Source organism: Cervus elaphus, chromosome 4 (assembly GCF_910594005.1).
Source record: "Cervus elaphus chromosome 4, mCerEla1.1, whole genome shotgun sequence".
NCBI lineage: Eukaryota > Metazoa > Chordata > Mammalia > Artiodactyla > Cervidae > Cervus > Cervus elaphus.
Genome location: NC_057818.1, coordinates 59,361,248 through 59,385,327, shown reverse-complemented (window position 1 = coordinate 59,385,327; position 24,080 = coordinate 59,361,248). Strand labels below are relative to the sequence as shown.

General features: G+C 51.0%; 2 protein-coding genes and 1 long non-coding RNA gene across 8 annotated transcripts in view; 2 read left to right on the top strand and 1 right to left on the bottom strand.

The window, feature by feature from the left end:
• The window catches only part of LOC122692463 (sialic acid-binding Ig-like lectin 5), a 76,159-nt gene that overhangs the window by 14,569 nt on the left and 37,510 nt on the right, over positions 1 to 24,080 (top strand). The window contains exon 9 of one of the 2 annotated variants that reach the window (XM_043900042.1): positions 58 to 634. The exons of the other annotated variant lie outside the window; for it this stretch is intronic. Coding sequence (XP_043755977.1) covers positions 58 to 249 — 192 coding nt within the window. The 3' untranslated portion in view covers positions 250 to 634. Of the gene's footprint in view, positions 1 to 57; positions 635 to 24,080 lie in introns of those variants that run through there. 2 annotated transcript variants of the gene reach the window in all.
• Positions 5,870 to 11,471, bottom strand: LOC122692470 (cytoplasmic tRNA 2-thiolation protein 1-like). The gene is made up of 3 exons (XM_043900060.1): positions 11,323 to 11,471; positions 9,398 to 9,941; positions 5,870 to 7,655 (listed from the first exon to the last, which is right to left on the bottom strand). Exons 2-3 carry the CDS (start codon positions 9,903 to 9,905, stop codon positions 7,120 to 7,122), a joined length of 1,044 nt encoding a protein of 347 aa, XP_043755995.1. The 5' UTR covers positions 9,906 to 9,941; positions 11,323 to 11,471; the 3' UTR covers positions 5,870 to 7,119.
• LOC122692480 lies at positions 9,448 to 21,955 on the top strand. 5 transcript variants are annotated; one of them, XR_006340666.1, is made up of 4 exons: positions 9,448 to 9,551; positions 10,545 to 10,636; positions 18,881 to 19,068; positions 20,550 to 21,955. It is a non-coding gene; the product is annotated as an uncharacterized LOC122692480 (long non-coding RNA). The 5 variants fall into 5 exon arrangements; XR_006340665.1 differs by lacking the exon at positions 9,448 to 9,551 and adding an exon at positions 9,857 to 9,931; XR_006340668.1 differs by lacking the exons at positions 9,448 to 9,551; positions 10,545 to 10,636 and adding exons at positions 11,597 to 12,018; positions 12,679 to 12,760.

Here is a 24,080-nt window from a genome sequence, read left to right as displayed (position 1 = left end):
TTAGGGGATCATGCCTGCTTACTCCTTCTCTGATTCCTTTTTCTCCCTTTTACTCAGGGTTCCAGGCAAAAGCCTTGCTCAGACAGCCCCCCCGACCAGACGGTGCTGTCTCCTGCAGAGGACGCCCCACCCCCAGGGGAACAGGAAGAGCTCCATTATGCCTCCCTCAGCTTTCATGAGATGACATCTCGGGAGCCTCAGGAGCAGGAGGAGACCAGCACCGAGTACTCCGAAATCAAAACAAGCTAATGAGGGCTCATCCAGACCTCGGTCCCAGCTGGGGGAACCACAGCGCCTGTGGGGACAAGGAGAGGTCAGGGACTAGCTGACGAAGCCTTGGTGGTAATATCTAACCACTGTATGAGCGTCCCCAGGTAGAGCAGAAAGAAGACAGGTGATGGGACTAGAGAAACTTGGGCTCACAGGCAGGTTCCAGCACTTCCTGAGGCATCGTCATCAAGCAACTCGGTCCACCTGTCTGTCTCGGGTTTTCTGTTCTGTAAGTCAGAGATCATGTGTCTTACCTCCCAGTTGGTGAACATTAAAGAAAGATCATATAAAAACAATAAAGGGGAAAAACCTCAAAGGAAAAAAAGGAAGAACACATTAAAAGCAACGAACAGAGGTCCCATCACATGGCGTGTGCGTAGTGTCTGCTGCTTCCTCTTCCTTTTAAATTGAAAGGTCCTCCCGTCAAGTTCTTCTGAGGGTGACTAGTGTTGATGCGAAACAAGTAGACAGCCAGCTATTTCTCAGCAAAGGTGGGTTTAATTTGGCATTAGCCCAGAATTGCAGCTTGGGGTCTGCAACAATGCAGAGCCATGAGCAAGTTCCAATTCAAGGAGGGAAGGAGACCGCTTTTATAAAGGGGCAGAGGAAGTGGAGGGCTAGAGGAAACACTGAGTCCATGGCTTTTCATTGGCTGAGTCCTTGCCAGGAAGGAAGGAGTCTTCCTTCTTCCTGTTGGGCTCTGGCATCATCACAGCTAGTGAGAGCTTCCCCTTCTGGACTCTGAGGCTTCCGTTTATTCATTTTTTACACCAGGAACAGAGGACAGAGTGGCAACTTATTGACGTCATTCTCCATCCCAGAACTCTTTGGAGTCTCCCCAGGGAAAGACTAACCCCTCAGCCTGGCATTCAGTTCATAATACAGCATCTTATAATCTCTCTGGGGTTATCTCCTTGCCTCATGTTTATCTGTCAATTCTTCCAGCATATTTCCTCACCCACTGACCTCCAGTCCCTTCCCTATTTCACTTATAGACCCTAGAGGGATCTTTCCAACAGCCAGAGAGCTGACCCCAACTCTCCTGAACAAACCTATTCCCTCTTAGCACCACGCTAGAACTCTCTATAGAGAGTTGGATTATAAAGAAAGCTGAGCACCAAAGAATTGATGCTTTTGAACTGTGGTGTTGGAGAAGACTCTTGAGAGTCCCTTGGACTGCAAGGAGATCCAACCAGTCCATCCTAAAGGAGATCAGTCCTGGGTGTTCATTGAAAGGACTGATGCTTAAGATGAAACTCCCAATACTTTGGCCACCTGATGTGAAGAACTGATTCATTGGAAAAGACCGTGATGCTGGAAAAGATTGAAGGCAGGAAGAAAAGGGGATGACAGAGGATGAGATGGTTGGATGGCATCACCAACTCAATGGACATGAGTTTAAGCAAACTCTGGGAGTGGTGATGGACAGGGAAGCCTGGCATGCTGCAGTCCATGGGGTCACAAAGAGTTGGACATGACTGAGCGACTGAATTGACTGACTGACTGGCAACCTCACTGCTATCTACTCACCCACCCTCTCCTCTTGGTCCATTCTTCCTTATGCCTTCCAAGCTGGTTCATACAAATATCTGTGCAATTTGAGATCTCTTTCCTGGAGGTCATGCTGCCTGGTTTTCATCCATTTCCACTATCTCATCCTTCAAACCTGAGCTCATGGACAGATTTGGATCTTCAGTGAAGAAAGAGCTCATACTCTCCCTCCTCTAAAATTGAATTAATTTTTAAAGGAAAAAGCACTAATGCAAAAATAGACAGTATTTCACCAGCACCTGTGTAGTGTGGGTGCCTAACAATAAGCTTAAGCTTTTTTGAATGTAAATGCCTGATGTTAAACTTCTGATTGCCCAGGCATCCATTTCAGAGACATCCAGCTCAAATAATTCATCTCGAATAAACATATTGACAGCTATGACTTTAAAGAGCCAGGTGGCCCCACCCATGAAGTTCCCTTTTAAAGATTTTTTTTTTGATGGGAACAATTTAAAAAATCTTTATTGAATTTGTTACAACATTGCTTCTGTTTTATATTTTGGTTTTTGGCCACAAAGCATGTGGGATCTTAGCTCCCTCACCAGGGATTGAACCCCCACACACCCGCCACCCTGCATCGGAAGGAGAAGCCTTAACCACTGGACCATCAGAGAAGTCCCTGAAGTTCCCGTTTAGAAAGCTCTGGGTGAACTAGATAACTGACTCTTGTGTGACCCTGTTTTTCCCTTCTTACGCCCTAATTCTAGTTCCTATGTTTTAAATTCGCCAATAAAAGTGAACCCACAATACCCTAGGGACCCCACCGTGTACCCCAATAAAGGCAGAGCCAAGGATCCATGCTCTCTCCCACCCCCTCACCTGGCCCTTGGGTGTGCTGTGTATCCTCCAGGTCTTGTGAGCAATAAGCCTTGCTTTTTTCAATGTTTCCTGATAGTTTTTGCTGAAGTGTATCTTGCAGTCATAATAAGAACAGGGGTCAGCCCATCTACAACATTGACTCTGGTTGAGGAATCTCTTTAGGGGCTGGCACCAAGGGCTTCCCTGGTAGCTCAGCTGGTAAAGAATCTTCCTGCAATGCGGGAGACCTGGGTTCCGTCAAGGCTGTATATTGTCACTCTGCTTATTTAACTTATATGCAGAGTACATCATGAGAAACACTGGGCTGGATGAAGCACAAGTTGGAATCAAGATTGCCGGGAGAAATATCAATAACCTCAGATACGCAGATGACACCACCCTAATGGCAGAAAGTGAAGAAGAACTAAAGAGCCTCTTGATGAAAGTGAAAGAGAAGAGTGAAAAAGTTGGCTTAAAGCTCAACATTCAGAAAACTAAGATCATGGCATCCAGTCCCATCACTTCATGGCAAATAGATGGGGAAACTGTGGAAACAGTGGCTGACTTTATTTTTCTGGGCTCCAAAATCACTGCAGATGGTGATTGCAGCCATGAAATTAAAAGATGCTTACTCCTTGGAAGGAAAGTTATGACCAACTTAGCATATTGAAAAACAGAGACATTACTTTGCCAACAAAGGTCCATCTGGTCAAGGCTATGGTTTTTCCAGTGGTCATGTATGGATGTGAGAGTTGGACTATAAAGAAAGCTGAGGACAGAAAAATTGATGCTTTTGAAGTGTGGTGTTCGAGGCGACTCTTGAGAGTCCCTTGGACTGCAAGGAGATCCAAACAGTCCATCCTAAAGGAGATCAGTCCTGGGTATTCATTGGAAGGACTGATGCTGAAGCTCAAACTCCAGTACTTTGGCCACCAGATGCAAAGAGCTAACTCATTGGAAAAGACCCTGATGCTGGGAAAGATTGAGGGCAGGAAGAGAAGGGGACGACAGAGGATGAGATGGTTGGATGGCATCACCGACTCAATGGACATGAGTGTGGGTAGACTCAGGGAGTTGGTGATGGACAGGGAGGCCTGGCGTGCTGTGGTTCATGGGGTCGCAAAGAGTTGGACACGACTGAGCCACTGAACTGAACTGGGTTCGATCCCTGGGTTTGGAAGATCCTCTGGAGAAGGGGAAGGCTACCCACTCCAGTATTCTGGCCTGGAGAATTCCATGGACTGTACAGTCCATGGGGTAGCAAAGAATTGGACACGACTGAGCAACTTGCACTTTCACCAAGTAGTGTGGGCCTCAGCGAATACCTCCCACAACACAAAACAATCACCTAAACAAGGAAAAGTTATTTCCTAAACTTTATCAAGTGACTGTGAGGAAAGAAGTTAATAGTTCTAATGCGGTGCTAAGAGAACATGGATTCCTAGAATCCATTACTGGGGCCCCAGCTACGCTCCAGGACCATGGACAGTGACAACCTTTCAGCTAGGCGCTCAGGGGGCCTGGCAAGGTGATTGGAGTGCCCCCTGGGGGCAGATCCTCGACTAGTCTCAAATGCAGAGGAAAGAGGGCTGGGAAATGGGACTGGTGACCTTCTGTCTCTTAGGACAGAGGTGCTGGGCAGGGGACAGCCAAGCTCCTCCTCAGTCTCCCCTGAAAACCTCCTCCTCCAGGCGGGTAGGGGACTTAGCTTCAAAGACACAGTGCATTTCTCACAGGCCAATGAGTTCCCTTCCCCTCAGACTACCCTCACCCTTTGCAGAAAATCTGTGTCTCCTCTTTCTCCCCTCACTTTGCAGTGGGTTGATATTCTGCACTTGTTTTTAATCCCTTTGTCATACTGCCACGGGGCTCTGGGTGATAGAGAACATGGTCATGATCATTTTCTATGTCTGGTGCTCTGCCAAGTCCTGATTCAGCCTAAATAAAGGAATGAAGTCTCAGAAATCTGGTTTAATTGATAGGTCACAAAAGTAAATTCTAAGTTTTCCTTCATTCTACATGAACGGTAAATATTCAGAGTGGTGAAAGGATCTTGGGGCCTCAGTGGATCACCGCACAGAGAATTACGAAAAGCAGAGAGAGCCAGGCAAGGTCAGGAAAAAGTAGTAGTGGGGTAAGGAGAGGAAGATTCGATAGATGCTCTAAAGAGGGAAGGTTTTCTGGGACTGGAGGAATTGATAAGAGGTTAGAACTCATTCTCAAGGTGTGATCACAGGACTCATGGGAGACCTGAGACTCGACTGAGAGCCACCTACAAATCCAGCGGCTTTCTGAACTCAAATTGACCCCAGAAACCTGCAAACACCACATCTAATTCTGGGGCTGGAGCCAGCACCTCACTTCTCAGTTTCAGCCTCTGATTACTGTCATACTTTTCGAGCTCTGGTTCTCTCTGTCCCTCCTCGGTGCTGACCCTAATACTTGACATTTGCATCCTGGCGACCCTGGAGTCAGGGCACAAGGAGATCCTGAACCCCATGCTAGGGTCTGGTGAGGGGGTAGGACACCCAACAACTGGCAAAGGAGTGTCTCTTGTCACAGTCATTCCTCACAATGGGCTGGTCTCGATGCTCTTCCCTTCTGCCCAGGATTCTGGCCCCTCCAGTCCTGCCTGCCTTGGTGGCCCCACACTCCATTCCTGTCTCCAGACACTGAAAGTTCAACTCAGCTTAGCTTATGCTTTCTGCTTGCTTTCTCTGCCTTCTGGCCCCTCCTGCTGAATGAGCTTCTCTTTTTTTCTGAGATCTTAGCTGCCTTGGTAGCTGTTTGATGTATTTAAATAGCATGTTTGTATGTGTGTTCCTAGTTGGTCTTAGTGGAAGTGTTGCTCTGACATGAGATATTCCATTAAGGCTGGAAACCGTGTTTGCTTTATTTGGCACTGTTTTAAAGATTTGGCAGCACCAAGTCTGACAGCACACGGAATCTTTCCTTGTGGTATGTGGGATCTAGTTCTCTGACTAGAGACCGAACCCAGGCCCCCTGCATTGGGAGTGCTGAGTATTATCCACTGGACTACCAGGGAAGTCCCTCATTTGCTTTATTTTGGTCTTTGCTCCAAAGTCACCTTCTCAAAGAGGTCTTGGCCTCTCAAAACTAAAATAGGACTCTTCACTCCCTTTCCCCTTATGTTGTTTTGTTCCCTATTCATAGCACCCATCATTATGACTTCATATTACATATTTGTCTATTACCTCTCTCCCACAAGATTGTAAACTCCGAGACCACGTGGTTTTAATTTTTTTTTTAATTTTCTCTCCCACCGATGTCTAGATGCCCTTGCAGACATCAAGGGCTCCATAAACGTGGGAAGAATGATGTTGTGCTATCCAGTGTAAACGCAGATCTGGTTTCTGTCTCCAAAGTTCAGTTTAGCTAGGGAGAACAAGACCCCAAAGGGCTGAATGGCCACATGGTAAGGACAGGACCCAGCGGCTGGGGTTTGGGAGAGTCCCAATGTCTTGGGCTGGGCAGGATGGGAGGAGAAATTCAGGGATGCTTCCAGGAGGCTCCTGGAGGATGTGAGCAGGAAGATGGGAAAGGAGGGCATTTCTAAAAAAGGAGCAGCCCAGCAAAGTTTGGAGGTGGGGCTGAGGACACCAAGACTACGCAGAAGTCAGGCAGGCAGTTTCTGAGCCTCATGCCTGTCTGGATCGGCAGGTCAGCAACCCCGAAATCGAGCGCCCCCTGGTGGCCAAACCTTAGTGTGAGCAGCCAAGTCGGACACATTTAGTGAGCACTTATGAAACATTCTCAACAGTGCTTTGGTGGGAGGCCTTGATTCCATTTCAGCGGAGCAGATGATGGAAGATCCAAGAGGTTGAGTCACTGACCCAAGCTCACCCAGCTCTGCCTCTAGAATCTGAAGTCTGGAGAGCCGTCCCAGTTGCTCTTCATCCATCAGAGATTCAGGTGGTAGTGGGGATAAGGACTAATTCCACAGTCCTGAAGAGCCCCAGGAGGACCTGGGTGAAAGCCCCCAGGTGGGGCTCCAGGGAGGTGACCTCGGGCCAGTTACGGGCCTCGGGCTACAGCCAATGAGATCGTGGTGCGGGTGAAATGTGATGGCCCAGCGCCTGCAGTACACACAGCGCTCACACGGAAACACCATGAGTGCTGTAACTGACATGTCCATCCAGGTGCGTGGTTGTGCTTTTCCTACTGCAGGCAAACACGAACACCAGGCAGGCAGTAGGCGATCGAGAAGGGTTAGGACCATCTGAGCACGCCCACATCCCACAGAGGTACAGGCAAGCAGCCCCCTAATTCCCACTCGCTCAGGAATGGAAGGTCGTTTAGTGCTCCCCTCTCTGAGACCCAGGAGTCCCCGGCCCCCAGCCCCAGGAGCCCAGAGCGTCTTCAGGATCGCAGGTAACAGGTTCCATTTCTCTCCCAGCTGCACACGATGCCCGGGCTCAGGTAATTCCGTGGCGGCCCCGCGCCCCCACAGCGCCGGATACTGGCAGGGAACTGGAGTCTCTAGAAGTCTAGAGTCGGCTGGGAAGTCGGCAGTCGGGACGGCTGCGGCTCCCGCGGCGGCCCCTCCTCGTCCAGCCCCCGGCGTCCCTTGCCGATGGCCAGGCGGGGCCGGCCGCGGTTCAGGCCGTCCAGGAGCGCGCAGGCCTGGCAGAGCGCGCGGCTGGCCAGCGCCCCGCAGCGGGAGCAGGGGCCGGGCGGCGGGGGCCGCGCGGCCGGGGCCAGCGCCAGGCGCTCGGCAGAGTGTACCAGGTCCAGCACCGCCGACGGCCGCGCAGCCTCCAGCATCTTGAGTAGGTCGCGCGCGTGGCCGCGGAAGGCCTCGGGCGCGTACACGCACTCCTCGGAGAAGTAGTCGAGGCGTCGGAAGTGCGCGTACAGCACCACCTCCTTCTGCGACGCCAGCTGCAGCGGGCGGCAGCGCGGCAGGGCGCCCCCCTCGCCCGGGGAGCCCAGGCCCCCGCCCCGCGCCAGCCGGCCCGCGTCGCCCCGCAGGAAGTTCATGAGCACCGTCTCCGCCATGTCGTCCGCGTTGTGTCCTGGGGAAGGGGAGAAGGGAGCCGTGAGGAGGGGGCCGCGGGAGGAGACCCCGGGGCACCGCGGGGCGGCCTGGGGGCGGCTGCGGGGGGACCCGGCGAGAAACGAGAGGGCGACGCACCCAGGCTCCCGTGGAGCAGCCCGGGGTGCCTCACTTACCCCCCAGTTATCGCAGACCAGGCCCTCTGCTAGGCGCCCTTTCATGTATCGAGTAAAAGTGCTTTACGCAACAAATCTCATTTCAATCTCAGTGAAAAGTGTACTTCAGACTGCACAGACGTCCAAATGGCCTTTGATGGAGACTCTCAAGTGGGCTGTTGACACAAGTGCCTCTGGGAATGCAGATCATGGTGTTTAGAGGACCAGGGAGGAAGTAAGTGCGCATTTACACAACAGTCGCCGTAAAATGGAAGCTAAATTTATTCTGCAACTTGTCATCTTACACTTGTGTGTGTGTGTGAAAGTCGCTCAGTCGTGTCCGACTCCTTGCGATCCCATGGACTGTAGCCCTCCAGGCGCTTCTGTGTATGGAATTCTCATACTTGAGTCTATAGTAAAACAAGGGTCTTAGGGCTTCTCAAATCAGCCATACTTTCCTTCCTGAGGGCCTTTGCTGTTTCCTCTGCTCAGAATCTCTCCCAGTCCCCTTTTGGTCCTTCATGTAAGGACCCACTCAACCTTCAGGTCTCTACTCAGGAAACTCTTCCTTTCTCCCTTCACTAGGTCTTTCTGCATCACTTTCCTTAGCTGCACTTATCAGGTTATAATTATGTATGTGAGAAACGGACAGGATCAGCCACTGGCTTGCGCATCATCATAGCAGCAAATAGTTTACTGTTTCTCAGTCTCTTGTCTGAGTGTTTCATACATAATTCATCTAAGTCCCAGTAAGTCTAGGATCTGGATAATATTAATAGCCCTGTTACATAGGAGAGGAAACCGAGGTTAGGTAGTTTGTTCTCTGGTACATAGCTTGCATGTGGTACAAAATAAATGGTCAATAATAATTTGTTGAAGTAATGACTGGGACAGAGAAAAAGTTATCAGAAAGAAGCTGAAAGACAAAAGGAGTTAAAAGACACGGTTGCGTTTCAGACTATAGATGGCTTCTGATGGGCAATACCCCTCCATGCCCCTCCTTTTATGAAAAGGGACACAGAGAATGTCATTAAAAAAAAAAAAAAAACAGTGCATTAAACCACAGCCCTAGCCCCAGAGAGTACTCTTCCACCCCTCTATTTGCCAGCATATGTGTACCAGATAGGGCTTCCCCAGTGTCTCAGCAGTAAAGCATCCACCTGCGATATAGAAGCTGCAGGAGACGCAGGTTCTATCCCTGAGTTGGGAAGATCCCCTGGAGGAGGGCATGGCAACCCACTCCAATATTCTTGCCTGGAGAATCCCATGCACAAAGGAGCCTGGCTGTTGTCGGCTACAGTCCATAGGGTTGCAAAGAGTCAGAGACTCTTCAAGACTGAAGCAACTTGGCATGCATGAATGTGTACCACATAATGGCAGTGACTCAAAAGCTTGTCATGCCCATCCTAAGGACGTGCACATACTATGCCTATGAACCTTTAGGGAGCGTGCATATCCCCCTTCTTGCTATTCAGATTCTCCAGTTAAGACAGACGAAGTCTCCACTACCACTTGGGCACGCACTCCAGCGCCCTTATGGCGCCTGACCTTCTCCCGCGCATGCGCGCCTCCCACCACGCCCCCTCTGGGCCGCGCCTGCGCTCACCGGTCACGACGTGCGTGGCTCCCACGAGGCGCGCCCCTTCCTCCAGCGCGCGGCGCCGCAGCACCCCGCAGAAGGTGCAACAGGCGCGGCTGCGGCCGGAGCCGGCCGTGCTGCGGGCCACGGCGTCCATCGTCCAGCCCCCGAAGAGGTCCGCGTAGGCCACGACGGTGAGCGGGAGCTCCCAGCGCGCCGCCTGTCGCCGCACGGCCGCCAGCGCCGCGTCCCGGTAGCCGCCGATGCCCTCGTCCACCGCCACGAGGTGTAGAGAGATGTCCAGGCGCGGGGCCAGCTCGCGCAGCACGTGCGCCAGCACCGTGGAGTCCTTGCCGCCCGAGGCGCCTACGGCCACCACGGCGCCGGGCGGCAGCAGGCGGCCCGCGACCACCGTGTGCAGCACCTCGGCCTCGAAGGCGGCGCAGAAGCAGGCGCCACACAGAGCCTGGCCCGAGCGCGGACGGCGGAGGGCGGCGCGCGCCTTGTGGCAAGAGGCGCACTGTGGGGCGGGCATCGTGGGGTCCTGGAGAGGCAGGAGGGGTTGGTTCTCCTGAATGGGTGAAGAGGGGAGGCGGGTTACACGTGGATTCCGGATTGCGGGGGTCGTTGCTTGCCTACCAGGAGGCTGCCTAGATAGTGCCCAGAGTAAAACCATTGTCTGTAACACTTTCCTGCAGCACTGTGCAGGTCTGGCACCTTCAAGTCTCATCTTAACCTTTCAATCACTCATTCATTCTTTCATTCAGCAAATATCCACTCAGTGCCTTCAAGGGTGCCCAACGTTCTCTAGTAATTGGGGACACAGCAATGAGCAAAACAGGAAAGGTTGCAGACACTAAATTCTAGTGGAAGAGCTGACTCAAGATACTTTCCAGATATGAGAAGTAATAATATGAGGGAATTACCCTCTAAGCTGAGGTCAGGAGGAGGAGTCAGGCATTTGATCAGTGGGAAGGATTTTCCTGATAAGAATTAACAACAAATGCAAAGGACAGGTCCTGCTCGTGTTCAAGTTTGTTGTAGTTAAAGGCGGGAAAGGTTCCGGGGGCTTGGAGGCTGGCAGGGCAAGGAGCTTGGACTTTATTCTGAGAGAAACAGGAACGGTTGGACAATTTTAAGCTCTAGTGACAGAATCTAATTTTTATTTTAACAGGATCCCTTGGACTGCATGTGAATGAATACAGGGTGGAGCCTCGAAAGGGCCGACATGGGCAGACCAGTGAGGAGGTTCCTGTAGTGATCCAGGTAAGCAACACTGGTAGCTCCGAGCAGAGTGGAAACAGTGGGATTGGAGAGAAGTGGTCAGATTCTGGATCTGTTTTGGAAACAGGGCAGATGGTGCTTTTACAAGCCTCAGGGGAGGGCAGTGGATGAAAGATACTGGACTCAGGACAACCTCAAGTTTTGTTTTGACTTGAGCACTTGGAAGGTAGTGGGACCATTTAGTAGAGAGGAGGTGGGGGTTGGGGAAGAATGGGGAAATACTGTGAGAGGGTGAGTTTGGGCGTGGTAGATTTGAGGTTCTTTGCTCTGGAAGTCTTTTCAGAACCCTGAGCTGGGTGTGCCGCCTCCTCCAGGCTTCCACGGCCACCTTATTCCCCCTTTCCCCCCCGCCCAGGCCAGCCCTGACCACTCTAGGTTGTAATCAGGACAGAAGAGGGTGCGCTCGCACCGCACCAAGCTTGGGGCGGGAGTGGGGTGAGGTGGGGTGGAAACGAGTCAGACCCGGCCGGCAGAGTTCAAATCAGGAACGCCAGTTGTTTAGGGCACTCCTGCCTGGAGGGCCGTCAGGAGACTGCCTTTGGGGGTTTATGGAGGGGAGTGCTGTCTCACCAGGAATGCCTACCGAGTGCGTGGGAGAGATACAAAGACTCCTCCACTGCAGCGCTACAAAGGGCCGGGATCGGCCCGCGGTGGGAGGAGGCACTCACCAGAATAAAACCCAGGCGGGAAGGTCCAGGCTCCGAGAAAGCGCGGAAGCAAATAGAACTACGACTTCCAGAAGGCTTTGGGTCTACCCGCCGACATCTCCCAGGTACCCATGCGGCGGTTGAGTCGGTGGTGCTAACTGCCCTCGGAGAGCTGGGCCTACAACTCCCGGCGGTCCTCGCGGCGACGTCTCTAGCTCCGCCCACAACTCCCAGAGTGCTCCATGCTTCCGGCCCGGAGCGAGGCCCTCGTGCGCCTGCGTACGGGCGGGTACGCCTGTGGGTTTTGTGGTTTTTGCGCTTCACTGCGCTGCGCGCCGTGTGTGGTTTATTCCAAAGGTGGATGCTTTTCAGGTTTTGTGCTCTTGTGAGAGCATGGTGGAATTTGTGGTGGGGGTGGAGAGGCGTCGGAGTGGGGTATGATGAGGATGGGGTGCGAAAGGGAGAGGTAGGCAGGGCGCCGGACCGATTCCAAGGTTCGGGCTTACAGGTTGGGTTCTTGCGCGCGCGCCAGCAGACGTGGGAGTGAGGGTGCGCCCTGGCCCAGGCCTCCGCGGTGCGCACCGGCGGTGTTACGCTTATGCGGAGCAGAAATATAGCGGTTTGCGGTTCTTACGCGCGTGCACCGGGCTCAAGTCAGGAACGAGGTGAGCAGTTACGCGCACGCCTGGTGAGGGCCGAGCTCCGGATGGAGGGCAGGTGAGACGGCGGGCCCTCGAATCAAAAGCCGGAGCACCTTACCAAGAATCACCCGGAGCCCTGCACCCAAGGTCCAGGCCCTCAGCCTCTTTCCAGCCCCCAGACTGCCCCTTTCCTGCCTGTTATAGTCTGACATCCTCATCTCTACCCCTGTGAGACCCCTGAGACGGTAGGGATGGGGGACGTTTGAGTGTCTGAACCCATTAGCTGAAGCGTGGTCATCGGGTTCATTCGTCAGTCATTTCCTAGGGCCTCCTGCATGCTAGGTCCTATCCTCTGGGCGTACCAGGCCTGCCTGGAGAGAGAAGGATGGCAAAGTTTGATGTGGAGGGGGCAGATGACCGGGGCTACAGAGGTCCAGAGGTGACAGGTGCTGCTAACCAGGGTATGGGGTAGGGGTAAGGGAGCGGCACTGGACTTAGTAAGGAATCAGCAGTGTGCCAGACACCCATCCCCTGCACTTCCCTCTCACCATCTCAAGTTCCTGGTCAGTAAAATGGGGATGATAATAGTGGTACGTGCGTCACAGTGTGTGTGAAAATAAATGAGTTAGTAGGGAAGTGTTTACTGGGAAAAAAACACAACACGTTTTTTTTGGTTTTTTCTTTCACTTAATTCTCATGACTGGGCATGGCTCCCATTTCTGGAACATGTCTGAAGTTTCTTTTAAAGGAAGTCTTGAGTTGGGCATTTCAAAACCTCAGACAACCTACAGAGAGTCTAAGGCAGTTCTCAGTTGAGGGTGAGTTTATCCCCGAGAGAACATTTGGTGATGTCTGGAGACGTTTTTAATTGTTGCAACTATGATGCAAGGGGCAGAGTGTGGTCGGTGCCTGGCAGGCAGAGGCCAGAGTTGCCGGTAAACATACGCTGCACAGGATGGCCTCCACAGTGCAGAATCATCCGGCCCTACATAACAGTAATGCCGAGGCCGAGGGGCCCTGGCTTAAGTGGTATTCTGCTGTGCTTTGGTTTTCAACCCCCAAATCAGGATGCACATTCAGGTGTTCCTGTGTTGGTTTTAGTCTCTGGCTTTGAAAGTTTCTTTAAGTATTTTGGTGGCTCTCCACACCACTCATATACTTTTGAGTAAGAAGTTAGTTAAAAACAAAGTTTGTCTTAAACTGGATGCCAGTGAAAAAAAGAAAGTGGATGTGAAAGCTGGCCTGCCAGGGTGACTCCATGTGCCCCTTGCTTAGTTTATGTGACCTTGAGTGAGTGACTTGACCTTTCTGGGCTTCCTGTATTCAGTGGGGATGATAAAATAGCAGCTGTTGGAGGAACTAGATGATTTCATAGTTTCAGAGCACTCTGAACCACGCCTGGTGCTTCGTTAAGTGCTGTGAAAAGAGCAGAGGGCAGTGTTCTGCTCCTTACGTCTCTTTCCGGGGCCGCAGTTCATTATTCATTAACTTTGTTTCTGAAGGGGAAGACTGAGTTGGTGTCAGGGGGCTTCTGGAGAGTGGCTGCAGCTTCTCATCGTTGCAGCGTAAAGATTGAGTCCCTCAGCCTGGTGTTAGTGACCTGGCCTCTGATGACTTCTCAGCCTCACCTCTCACCCTGCATCTCTGGCAGGCCCCCCTGTTTTCCGGAGGAAGAACTTTTTCTGCCAGGTGTCTGCACACGCTGTCTCTTCTTCTGAAAACTCTCTGTCCTGCACCCCTCCCCCCCAACACCCTGATTCCTCTTTCTCATCCAGATGGCCTTGTGGGTGTACTTCCCCCAGGAAGCCCACGGGACCCCTCTTCCCCTGCCCTGCTTAAACAAGCCACCTCTGGGCTCCCATGGCCCTTGGTCCCTTGCTTTGTCAGAGGCCCTGTCCCCTTGGGTTGTGGCTGTCTCCGTTTCACTGTCCCTTTGGGTTGGCTGCTTTCTGAGAGAAGGGTTTGGTTGGGTTTGCATCTGGGTCTGCAGCATAGCCGTGCAGAAGGCCTAGGACAGGGCAGGCAAGGTATTCATGGCCCGTCCTGAGCTGCTTCTGGCCTGCCTCTCCTTCCTTGCTTCCTCCTTTTATCTGCACCCCAGAGAACACTGGGCTCAGGCAGGAAATTGCTGCCGTGGAACTTGGTGTTTAAGGACGGAGGCAGCCTGGTTCAGATCCTGGGATCTGGTTGTGTGAATGTGGCTAAGTTACATTTCCTCACCTGTAGGGGATGAAATAGTCCAGCCTTCATAGGAGTAGAGCAGTGGTTCTCAACTTGGAATGATTTTGACCCACAACTGGGGTTGGAGTACTGGCATCCAGTAGGCAGAGACCAGCAGTGTTACTCAGTCTCTAACACACAGGTCAGCCTCAATGGCAAAGAACTAGCTTGCCCAAAATGTCAGTAGTGCTAAAATTGAGAAGAGGTACATGCTGAGTGCTTAGAACAGCTCTGGAGCCACAGAAAGCACTCGAGATAATTAGCTACCATTACTGTGGTGGCGCGAGTGGGAAAGAACCTGCCTGCCAACGCAGGAGACACAAGAGATTTGGGTTCGATCCCTGGGTCAGGAAGATCCCCTGGAGGGGAGGGCATAGCAACCCACTCCAGTATTCCAGCCTGGAGAAGCCCATGGACAGAGGAGGCTACAGTTCATAGGGTTGCAAAGAGTCAGATAGGACTGAAGTGACTCAGTATGCTCTGTGACTACATACACCAAGCTCCCTGTTGCCTCCACCTCTCTGCCCAGAATACCCTTTCCCCACTTTTGAATGGGGCTTAGATGCCTACTTTGGAGAAGGAAATGGCAACCCACTCCAGTACCCTTGCCTGGAAAATCCCATGGACGGAGAAGCTTGGTAGGCTAGACCCCATGGGGTTGCAAAGAGTCGGACACGACTGAACGATTTCACTGTAGATGCCTACTTATCCTTCAAGACTTACCCAGATGTTACCTCTTTGGGGAAGCCTTCCCTGACCTCTACCCCCGTTGTCCCCCCAATACACACCTTCAGTCAGGCAGTGTCTCGAGTAACACATACAAACCCAGACTCAAACTCATGCTCTCTTTTCACACCTGAGTAACTTTGAGCCTCAGTATCCCTTTCTATGAAACCAAAGGATGGCTTTGAGGATGAAATGGACCAGCACCAGGCAACTGTTTGATTAATGTCAGGACTCCCATTGTTGAATACAGAGTCAATAAAACCTAAAGGCTTAGTGGTGGTTTGGATTGAGGGAAATTGTTAAGAAATAATATGCTTTTAAGTATGTTTTACTGCAGAAAAAATAGGAACAAGCAAAATTATCTGTAGCACAGGGAAAGTTAAGAAAAAAGATGTTATATGCTATGTTCACAAGACCCACTTATAATGAACAAAGACTCAGAAAATGAAAGCAAAAGGGTGGGGCAAGATATACTAGGGATTTAACTCAGGAAACCTTTTAGCCACGTGAGCCACCAAACATTTTGAGTCATAAAACACTATTAGTAATAAATGTCATCACAAATGAAGAAGGAATAACCAGGATGATGAAACAGTTCTAAACTCAGGTGCACCTAACAACATAATCCCAAAAGAAAAAACTAAAGTTAACAGGAGGACAAGAAGAAATTGACACATTTCAGAAGAACCGTGAGTGACATTTTACTGCATCTCTCATTCATTAATTGACAGCATTAAAGCTATGGAAAAAGTGAACATGACCACTCACAAGCTTGCACTCAGCAACTGAAATGGAATCCAGTGATGTGAGAATATAGGTTTTTGCCAGGCACATGTAGATTATGTACAGATGTCCGAGGTGTGGCTGTTCAAAATGGTACCCACCAACCACGTGGCTAGTGAGCACCTGAACTGTGGACAGTCTGAATTGAGCTGTGCTGTAAAGGTAAAAATCTTATCAGATTAGAATACTTAGAGACCCACAAGTGAGTCTCAGCAGATAGCAAAGTCACTCTACTCTACTCTGCTCCCCAGGACAAGGAACCTTAACCAAGAAGCTTAATATGTGTTCTTCTGATCTAATAAATGAATTTTTCCCATTAGCCTCTATTTTATGATGTAGGAGGGCTTCCCTTGTGGCTCAGCTGGTGAAGAAGCCACCTACAACTCGGGAAACCTGGGTTTCATTCCTGGGTTGGGAAGATCCCCAGGACAAGGGAACAGCTACCCACTCCCGTATTCTGGCCTGAAGAATTCCATGGACTGTATAGTCTATGGGGTTGCAAAGAATCAGACACAGCTGAGCAACTTTCACTTTGTGATTTAGGAAATGGCTAAAACAGCTATTCATAAATCTTGAAACTAAGACATAAGAAGTCTGAGTTGTCTGTGTACGTGTGGGTATCAGTTCAGTCGCTCAGTCGTGTCCGACTCTGCGACCCCATGAACCACAGCACACGAGGCCTCCCTGTCCATCACCAACTCCCAAGTCCACCCAAACCCATGTCCATCAAGTCGGTGATGCCATCCAACCATCTCATCCTCTGTTGTCCTTCTCCCTCCTGCCCTCAATCTTTCCCAGCATCAGGGTCTTTTCCAATGAGTCAGCTCTTTGCATCAGGTGTCCAAAGTATTGGGAGTTTCAGCTTCACCATCAGTCCTTCCAATGAATGTGCAGGACTGATTTCCTTTAGGATGGACTGGTTGGATCTCCTTGCAGTCCAAGGGACTCGTAAGAGTCTCCTTCAACACCACAGTTCAAAAGCATCAGTTCTTTGGCGCTCAGCTTTCTTTATAGTCCAACTCTCACATCCATACACAACCACTGGAAAAACCATAGCCTTGACTAGACGGACCTTTGCTGACAAAGTAATGTCTCTGCTTTTCAATATGCTGTCTAAGTTGTTCATAACTTTCCTTCAAAGGAGTAAGCGTCTTTTAATTTCATGGCTGCAATCACTATCTGCAGTGATTTTGGAGCCCAGAAAAATAAAGTCGACCACTGTTTCCACAGTTTCCCCATATGTTTGCCATGAAGTGATGGGATTGGATGCCATGATCTTAGTTTTCTGAATGTTGAGCTTTAAGCCAACTTTTTCACTCTCCTCTTTCACTTTCATCAAAAGACCCTTTAGGTATAGGCATATATTAGTCATCTTAAAACACTTTTGTTTGGGAGACTCCCAAATCATTTTGAAAAACTTTGTACCAATGCCTCACTTATTTTAAGTCAACATCTGAAATTTTTCAACATGAAGACGTTTATGTTGTTATTCACTGGTAGAAACCGTATATCTTATAAGGTGACATGAGGGTAGGCTGTTCATGGAATAATTATTTCATTACATGACTCAGATAGGTTTTAATTATCTTAATGAAGAATGTGTACCAATTCTAACCAGTTATCTGGATATTATATTCACTGTAACTTGAGAATTTTGTCCTTGGAAACATTCCAGTTAATTTTCTTTTAATTAGCTTCACTAAATTGAAATGCTCTTGGTTCTGAAAACAGAACATCCCAACATCAGCCAAGCTTCGCCTTCACCAAGATGAATAGAACACCTCACCGTCCAGGGAGTTTTGTGTACACACCCCACTTGGAAGACCTCTGCCTTGTTAGATAGAACAGCTTCTGTATCCTCAAAGACATTTGTTACCTCCTTGGAAGTCAGGGAGTTTAGGGATGGCCTTAGAACAAAAAGCACAATCTGATTTTGGGCATGGACTTCTGAGCCTAACAAATGTAGCCAGAAAAATATTCTGGGAATTTCCTGGAGGTCCAGTGGGTAGGTCTCCGAACTTCCACTGCAGGGGTTGAAGATTCAACCCCTGGTTGGGGAACTAAGATCCCATATATATATATATATATATATAATTTTTTCCTGATTTAGAAAAAAATATGGGTTTTCATCCTTAAGATACACTAATAGTTCTAATTTTCTTTGGAAAGGGGAGTTTCTCAATGGTCTGCTTTCCACACATTCCCTCTTGGCTAATGAAAATACAACATTATTATTAGAGCAAGCTGTACTATGTCACTCATGAAACATGGGTATATACTCCTAATTTGAAGCATGTAACATGGCTGAGGATTGCTGCTAGTTTAAGACATCAGAATTTTTTCATGAAATCTTACATGACTTTGAGAAAACATAAAATCGATTTATTCATCAGCAATGAAATGGAGGTGCACTTTTTCTTTTAGATGAAACAACAGAAATTTATTTCTTCATAATGCTGGAGGCCAGAAGTCCAAGGTCAAAGTTTGATATCTTCTGTGGAAGTAACAGTAACACACCTTTATGCTTCCATGCTTATAATCAAGATGATACTGCCAGATTCTTTTTAAAAATTGTTTATAGTTAAACTTTGGCCTTCACGGGCCCCAAATACTGGAGAAGGCAATGGCACCCCACTCCAGTACTCTTGCCTGGAAAATCCCATGGACGGAGGAGCCTGGTAGGCTGCAGTCCACGGGGTCGTGAAGAGTCAGACACGACTGAGCAACTTCACTTTCACTTTGCACTTTCATGCACTGGAGAAGGAAATGTCAACCCACTCCAGTGTTCTTGCCTGGAGAATCCCAGGGACGGGGGAGCCTGATGGGTTGCCGTCTATGGGGTTGCACAGAGTCAAACACGACTGAAGCGACTTAGCAGCAGCCCCAAAGACAGTAGTAGTATGTGGCACTAAATCACAAATGCTGTGTGTACAATAGAGATTAATTGTAAAATAGGAGTAAGAAAACAATTGCTTGAGATTACAAACCTCTAAGGCTCTAAAATACATGCCTCCCATGTATCCTGTGGAATCTGAAGTCATTTTTATCGGATTTTCTGAGAGACAAATTACTTGAATAGCAGTTGCCGTTCCTGTCCCAGCACGAGGAGGATAGGAATGTGAGTCTGGGCATTCGAACTCTGTAACCAGTGTGACGTGTAATCGATATGATGTGTAACTAACACACTTGCTCTGTTGGTGGCTCCCCAGAAACCACCTGATGCATTCGACTCCTGCATGAAGTATGCTCCTCTGAGAGGACGCACCCCACCGGAGACCCTTCACTCCTCCAACCTCACCAGCTCCCTGCCTTAGAACAGGAAATATCACCATCGAGGCTTTGTCGGCACCTCCTGTTCACAGAACAGCTGGACACCGGCCCCCAAGACATGACTCAGGTGTGGTCCGCACCCGCAGCATTCCCATCTGGGAGACAGCGATTATGACAAGCCCTGCTATTTCATCCCAGCAAACGCGTCCATAAATTGCTGCTGGGCCAACTCGACCAAGGCATTGCAAAGACTGGTCTTGGTCCCCGAAGGACAGCACCAAATCCAGCTGAAGTTCCTGCAATGTTCTTGCCTACTGATGGAGAAGGGCATGGCAGCCCACTCCAGTATTCTTACCTGGAGAATCGCATGGACAGAGGAGCCTGGCAGGCTGCGGTCCATGGGGTCCCAAAGAGTCAGACACGACTGAGTGACTAACACACTTCTTCTTGACTGTTGAATCTCTTCTGTGTGTGAATGGGATGTATTCCCCCCATACCTATGGGGTCTTAGTTCTCATTTTGCTTAAAAGAGAGGTGTCTAAATCTAGCTGTGCCACCCCGACCCTGGGTGGTATTCTCTGAAACACTGCTCCTTTACTTACTTATTTTTGGCTGCGTCTTCATTGCTGCAGGCGGGCTTTTCTCTGGTTGCGGTGAGCGGGTGCTGCTCTCTAGTTGTGATGCTGGGGCTTCTTATTGCAGCGGCTTCTCTTGTGGAGCACAGGCTTCAGTAGTTGTGGTGCATGGGCTTTCATTGCTCTGCAGCATGTGGGATCTCCCCAGAGCAGGGATCGGACCTGTTCCCCTCCCTGCATTGGCAGGAGGATTCTTGCCCACTGCACCACCAGGGAAGTCCACAATGCTCCTTTAAAAGCTGCTTTTCCAGCGGAAAGGCTGCGAGAAATTCCACCTTACGCCTGGCCCACTTTCCTACAGAAATTGGATTCTTGTTTCCTTAATGCTCTAAAGTTGAAGGATTTTCCATCCCTGATCACATTCTGTCTTGCCCCACCTTTGAGATTCGGCCTGGAGCATGCCTTTACTGAGATCATTTTCTGGTTCATATAAAAATATACTCGCCCATTTAGTGACCAGGACAATGGGCGATGCTGGGGCCCAGAGATGAGTCATGCCCAGGGCCACCCTCCCAGGGCTCCCAGGTTGGCGAGGGGGAGAGAGTGGATTTGGATCAGTCCGGTCTACTGACCAGAGCTGTGGCAGCAGAGATGCCAGGGACCAGGAGAGTCCTGACAAGAGTGGATAGGAGTGAGGGACTCAGAGAAGAGTACCTGGATGCAGAGCAGATGAAGGATGAGCAGAAGTTTACCAGGTGGAGAATAGCATCTGATTGATTCGCTTCCTGGGGCTTCCTGTGTGCAGAAATGCTGGGCACCTAGAACTGAGTCAGACCTGAACCCTGCTGTTAGCAAGGCCCTCGTCTGATGAGGGCGGCTGACACGGACAGTCACAATCCATGATGATCGGATGGTGGATGAGGGAGATAACAGGGGCTACGGAAGCCATGAGGGGCTACTTGGTGCTTGTGGTGGCAGAGAGGAGAGGCCTCACCCAGAATGAGCAAGAGTGGAGCAGGTCCCTTCCTTTCAGGATGCTGGAGATGTGAAAGAACCTGGCCCTGTCCTGGGAAAATACTGAGTCCAGTCCAACCCCTTGATTTATGCACACCGCGGGTCCTCAGACAACAAACCGTAAGCCCCTTTTTACAGACAAGGACATCGAGCCCAAGAGAGATTAGTCACTTAGCCAGGGGAGCACCCAGCCAGCGTCCAGTGTGCCCAGAAGGTAGGAGTGATGAGGCTGGAGACCTGTGCCCGACAGGTCCTCAGAGCAGGTGGCCTGGCCTTGAGTGGCCTCGGCAAGTCTCTCTCGGTGTCCCTCTGTGCAGTATGCAGAGCCAGGTGGGGAAAGATGGGAGCAGGAGACGGGGATGGAGCCTCCCGGGGCTGAAGTCAAGGGTTTACAAGACGGGAGGAATGACCTTTTGTTTTCCTCCCCAGAATGGTACAGCAGAGGGGGATGCTGCTGTTATTTCTGGGGGTGCAGTTGCTGCTGGTGGGGGCATTCCTCTACCAGAACCACCACGGCTGCAGCCTCACCTTCTTCCTGCATTTTAACCAGTGACATCTGCAAAACCCCTATTTCCAAACAAGATGACGTACTGAAGTTCCAGGTGGGTGTGAATTTGTGGGGGGACGTGATTTAACCCAGTACACCTGGGTAGCGGGGGTTTCTGGGATGGGTCCCTGCCGGCGTGGCCCCACGTGGCAGGGGTGGTGCCCTACTGTGGGCAGGCCCAGCTCCTGCTCTCCCACCTGCACCCCTTCCTCCAGTGCCAGCAACTGCACTGTGCCGTCTACATGGTGAGCCAGCTGCAGCAGGAATGAGGAGGCCCAGGAGCAAGAGGGCAGAGGGGTCTGAGCCTGGCCTCGGAGAGCCGGGGCTGGAGTCTTCAGTGTCTGAGCTGAGAGTGTCTGCGCCTGAGAGTGTCCAGGGGGCAGGATTGATGCGTCAAGAAGAACTTGAACTGGGGGAGACCAGAACCAAGGGCTATATGTTTGGTCTAGACTGGCTTAGGCTGGGATCCGCTTGAGTAGCTGACTAAGGGAAGGGCTCATCCCACTGAGTCTGGGTCTCTGAGACCAAGGCTTGTTGGATTGGGCAGCAACCCAAGGGGTAAAGTAAAGTGCTGGGTCTGAGGTCTGTGAGATGCCTGTTTGAATCTCGGCCTTGGCCATTACTACTTGCGTGGTCTGAGGTTGGGACCAGTCTTCATCTCTCCCATCCATCCATCCATTCATTCAACGCACTGTTCCTCAGTATGACTATGTATAGATTTGGGGAATCTGCGCTCAGTGCTACTGTTTTCTCATTCATGAGTCAAAGGTTCATTGAGATAATGAGTGTAAAGCAATGAGGCCAGTGCCTGGCACATAGTAGGTGCTTAATAAGTGACAGTGATGGGTGGAGAGGGAGGTGGGAGGGGGGATTGGGATGGGGAATACATGTAACTCCATGGCTGATTCATGTCAATGTATGACAAAACCCACTGCAATGTTGTGAATTAATTAGCCTCCAACTAATAAAAATAAATGAAAAAAAAAGTGACAGTGATGATGGTGGTGGTGGTGATGGTTTTGATGGTGGTGATGGTTTTGATGTTGGTGATGATGTTGGTAATAATGATGATGGAGGTTTGGTGACTGCTAATGATGTTGAAGATAATGAAGATAGTGATAGTGATAATGGTGGTGATGCCAATGATGAATATCATGGTAATGATAAGTGATGATGGTTATGGTTAAGATGGTGATGAAGAAGATGATGATAGAGGAGAAGGAGGAGAGGCAGATCTTATCCTGAGCATCAGACCTAGTCTTTGTCTGGCAGGAGCAGAAAGAGAAACACAGGTGGTCCCCAGTCTCCTTACCTCTGCCTCCCTCAGATGACCCCTTGAAGGTGACGATCTTTGAGAACCTTGAAAATGGCCAAGAAGGGAGAGCTGAGAAACTGAAGATGCTGAGTCTGCCGAGGATGGGGGTGGGGATTCAAGGAAAGTTTCCTAGAGGGGGTAACCTTTGAACTGAGCCTTCCTGGACAAGTCTGGGAATAAGAAGGGGTTCTAGGCAGGAGACTGGCACTTGGAAAGGTGAGAGAGGATGGGCCTGGCAAGTGGCAGGGACACCACTACCTGTGGGGAGTATCTCTGTCCACCCCAGGTGAACACCACCACCTTCAACCCGGGCAAGCTGTGCAATGTGGGGTTCTGGGAGGCCATGCAGGAGGAGGACTGGGACTGTGTCTTTTTCCATGATGTGAACCTGCTCCCGGAGGATGACCACAACCTCTACATCTGCGACATCTTCCCTGCCCCTGTTCCATGGCCATCGACAAATTCAACTACAAGTAGGTGGAGGGAGGGGACCTCCTGTGGGGGGACTCTTGGCCAGGCCCTGCCCATCTGTACAGTCCAGGCCCTGATCCCTGGGGCTGATGATGGGGAAGATGAAGAGGCCTGGGGAAAGGCCTTGTGGATGGGGAAAACCTTCCTCCTGGATGTGGGTATCGAATGAGTGGGGTCAGTTATCAGTGGGGAGTCAGGATGCATTTAATAAAGTGGTAGGCAGAGGGGTTGTAACCGAGGTCAGAGGAGAACTTACAACAGGAGGGACCACTGATGGGGTCCCAAGATGACTCAGGGAGGGGATTTCCCAGGGTTATGTGAGGCGTCATCTCAAGGGGCAGGGCTGCCCCAGGATCAGGCACCGGCACATCCTAGGGGTCGGGGAGAGGTTACCAAGGGAGAGAGTGGGGGACGGCCAACCCAGAAATAAACCCTGTGCTTCTGGCCAGCAAAGGGCCAGGGCCGGTTGCCTGAAATGCCCTGTGCTTCCAAATCTCCCTGCCTCTGCAGGCTGCCCTACCAAGGCTACCATGGAGGGGTGTTTGCCCTGTGCCCCATTCACTACCTGAGGATCAGTGGCTTCCCCATGACCAATTGGGGCTGGGAGCAGGACAGTGACGTCACTGCCAGGTAGGGGGCGCTGCTGTGGGGAGCCTCGCTCAGGGGCGGCAGGCCCCTCCATGGTGCAGGGGCCACGGGGTGCCCAACACTAAGTGGGAATGTGAGCTGTGTTGGATTGCGGGAGACACAAGCCACTCTGGCCTGAGGGGCCGGGTGTGGATGGGGACCCTGTCAAAGGAGACAGGCATCTAGCCTCATGCCCTCTCCCCCGTAAGGCTGCAACTCGGCAGGATGCTCCTCTTGCGGCTTCATCTGCTCTTTGGCCGCTACCACACGCTGGAGGAGGGGCAGGACCCCAGCCGCAAGCAGAGCTCCCAGAGGAGAGTCGGGGTGTGGGGTGGGGGTGGCCCGTCCTGGGCCTGTTCCCAAGCCCTCAGCTTGCATGGCTGCTTGTTCAGTCCCTCCAGTCCTGGCCTTCTGGCCCAGATCCGCCGGAAGTGGTGGCATGATGCCGCAAACTCGCTGGGATACAGGCTGCTCTCCAAGGAGCTGCGGCCCCTCTACACCAACCTCACCGTGGACATCGGCCCCTTACTCCCAGGAGCCCCCAGGCTGAGGGGTATCTGGAGCCCGGAGAGAATCCCTGAGACCAGGGC

Excerpts from the sequence above, each read along its gene's own strand:
- LOC122692470 (XM_043900060.1), bottom strand. The coding sequence starts at position 9,905 with ATGCCCGCCCCACAGTGCGCCTCTTGCCACAAGGCGCGCGCCGCCCTC. Across the intron at positions 7,656-9,397 it reads AGCCACGCACGTCGTGACCG|GACACAACGCGGACGACATG; the intron begins GTGAGCGCAGGC and ends CCCCTTCCCCAG.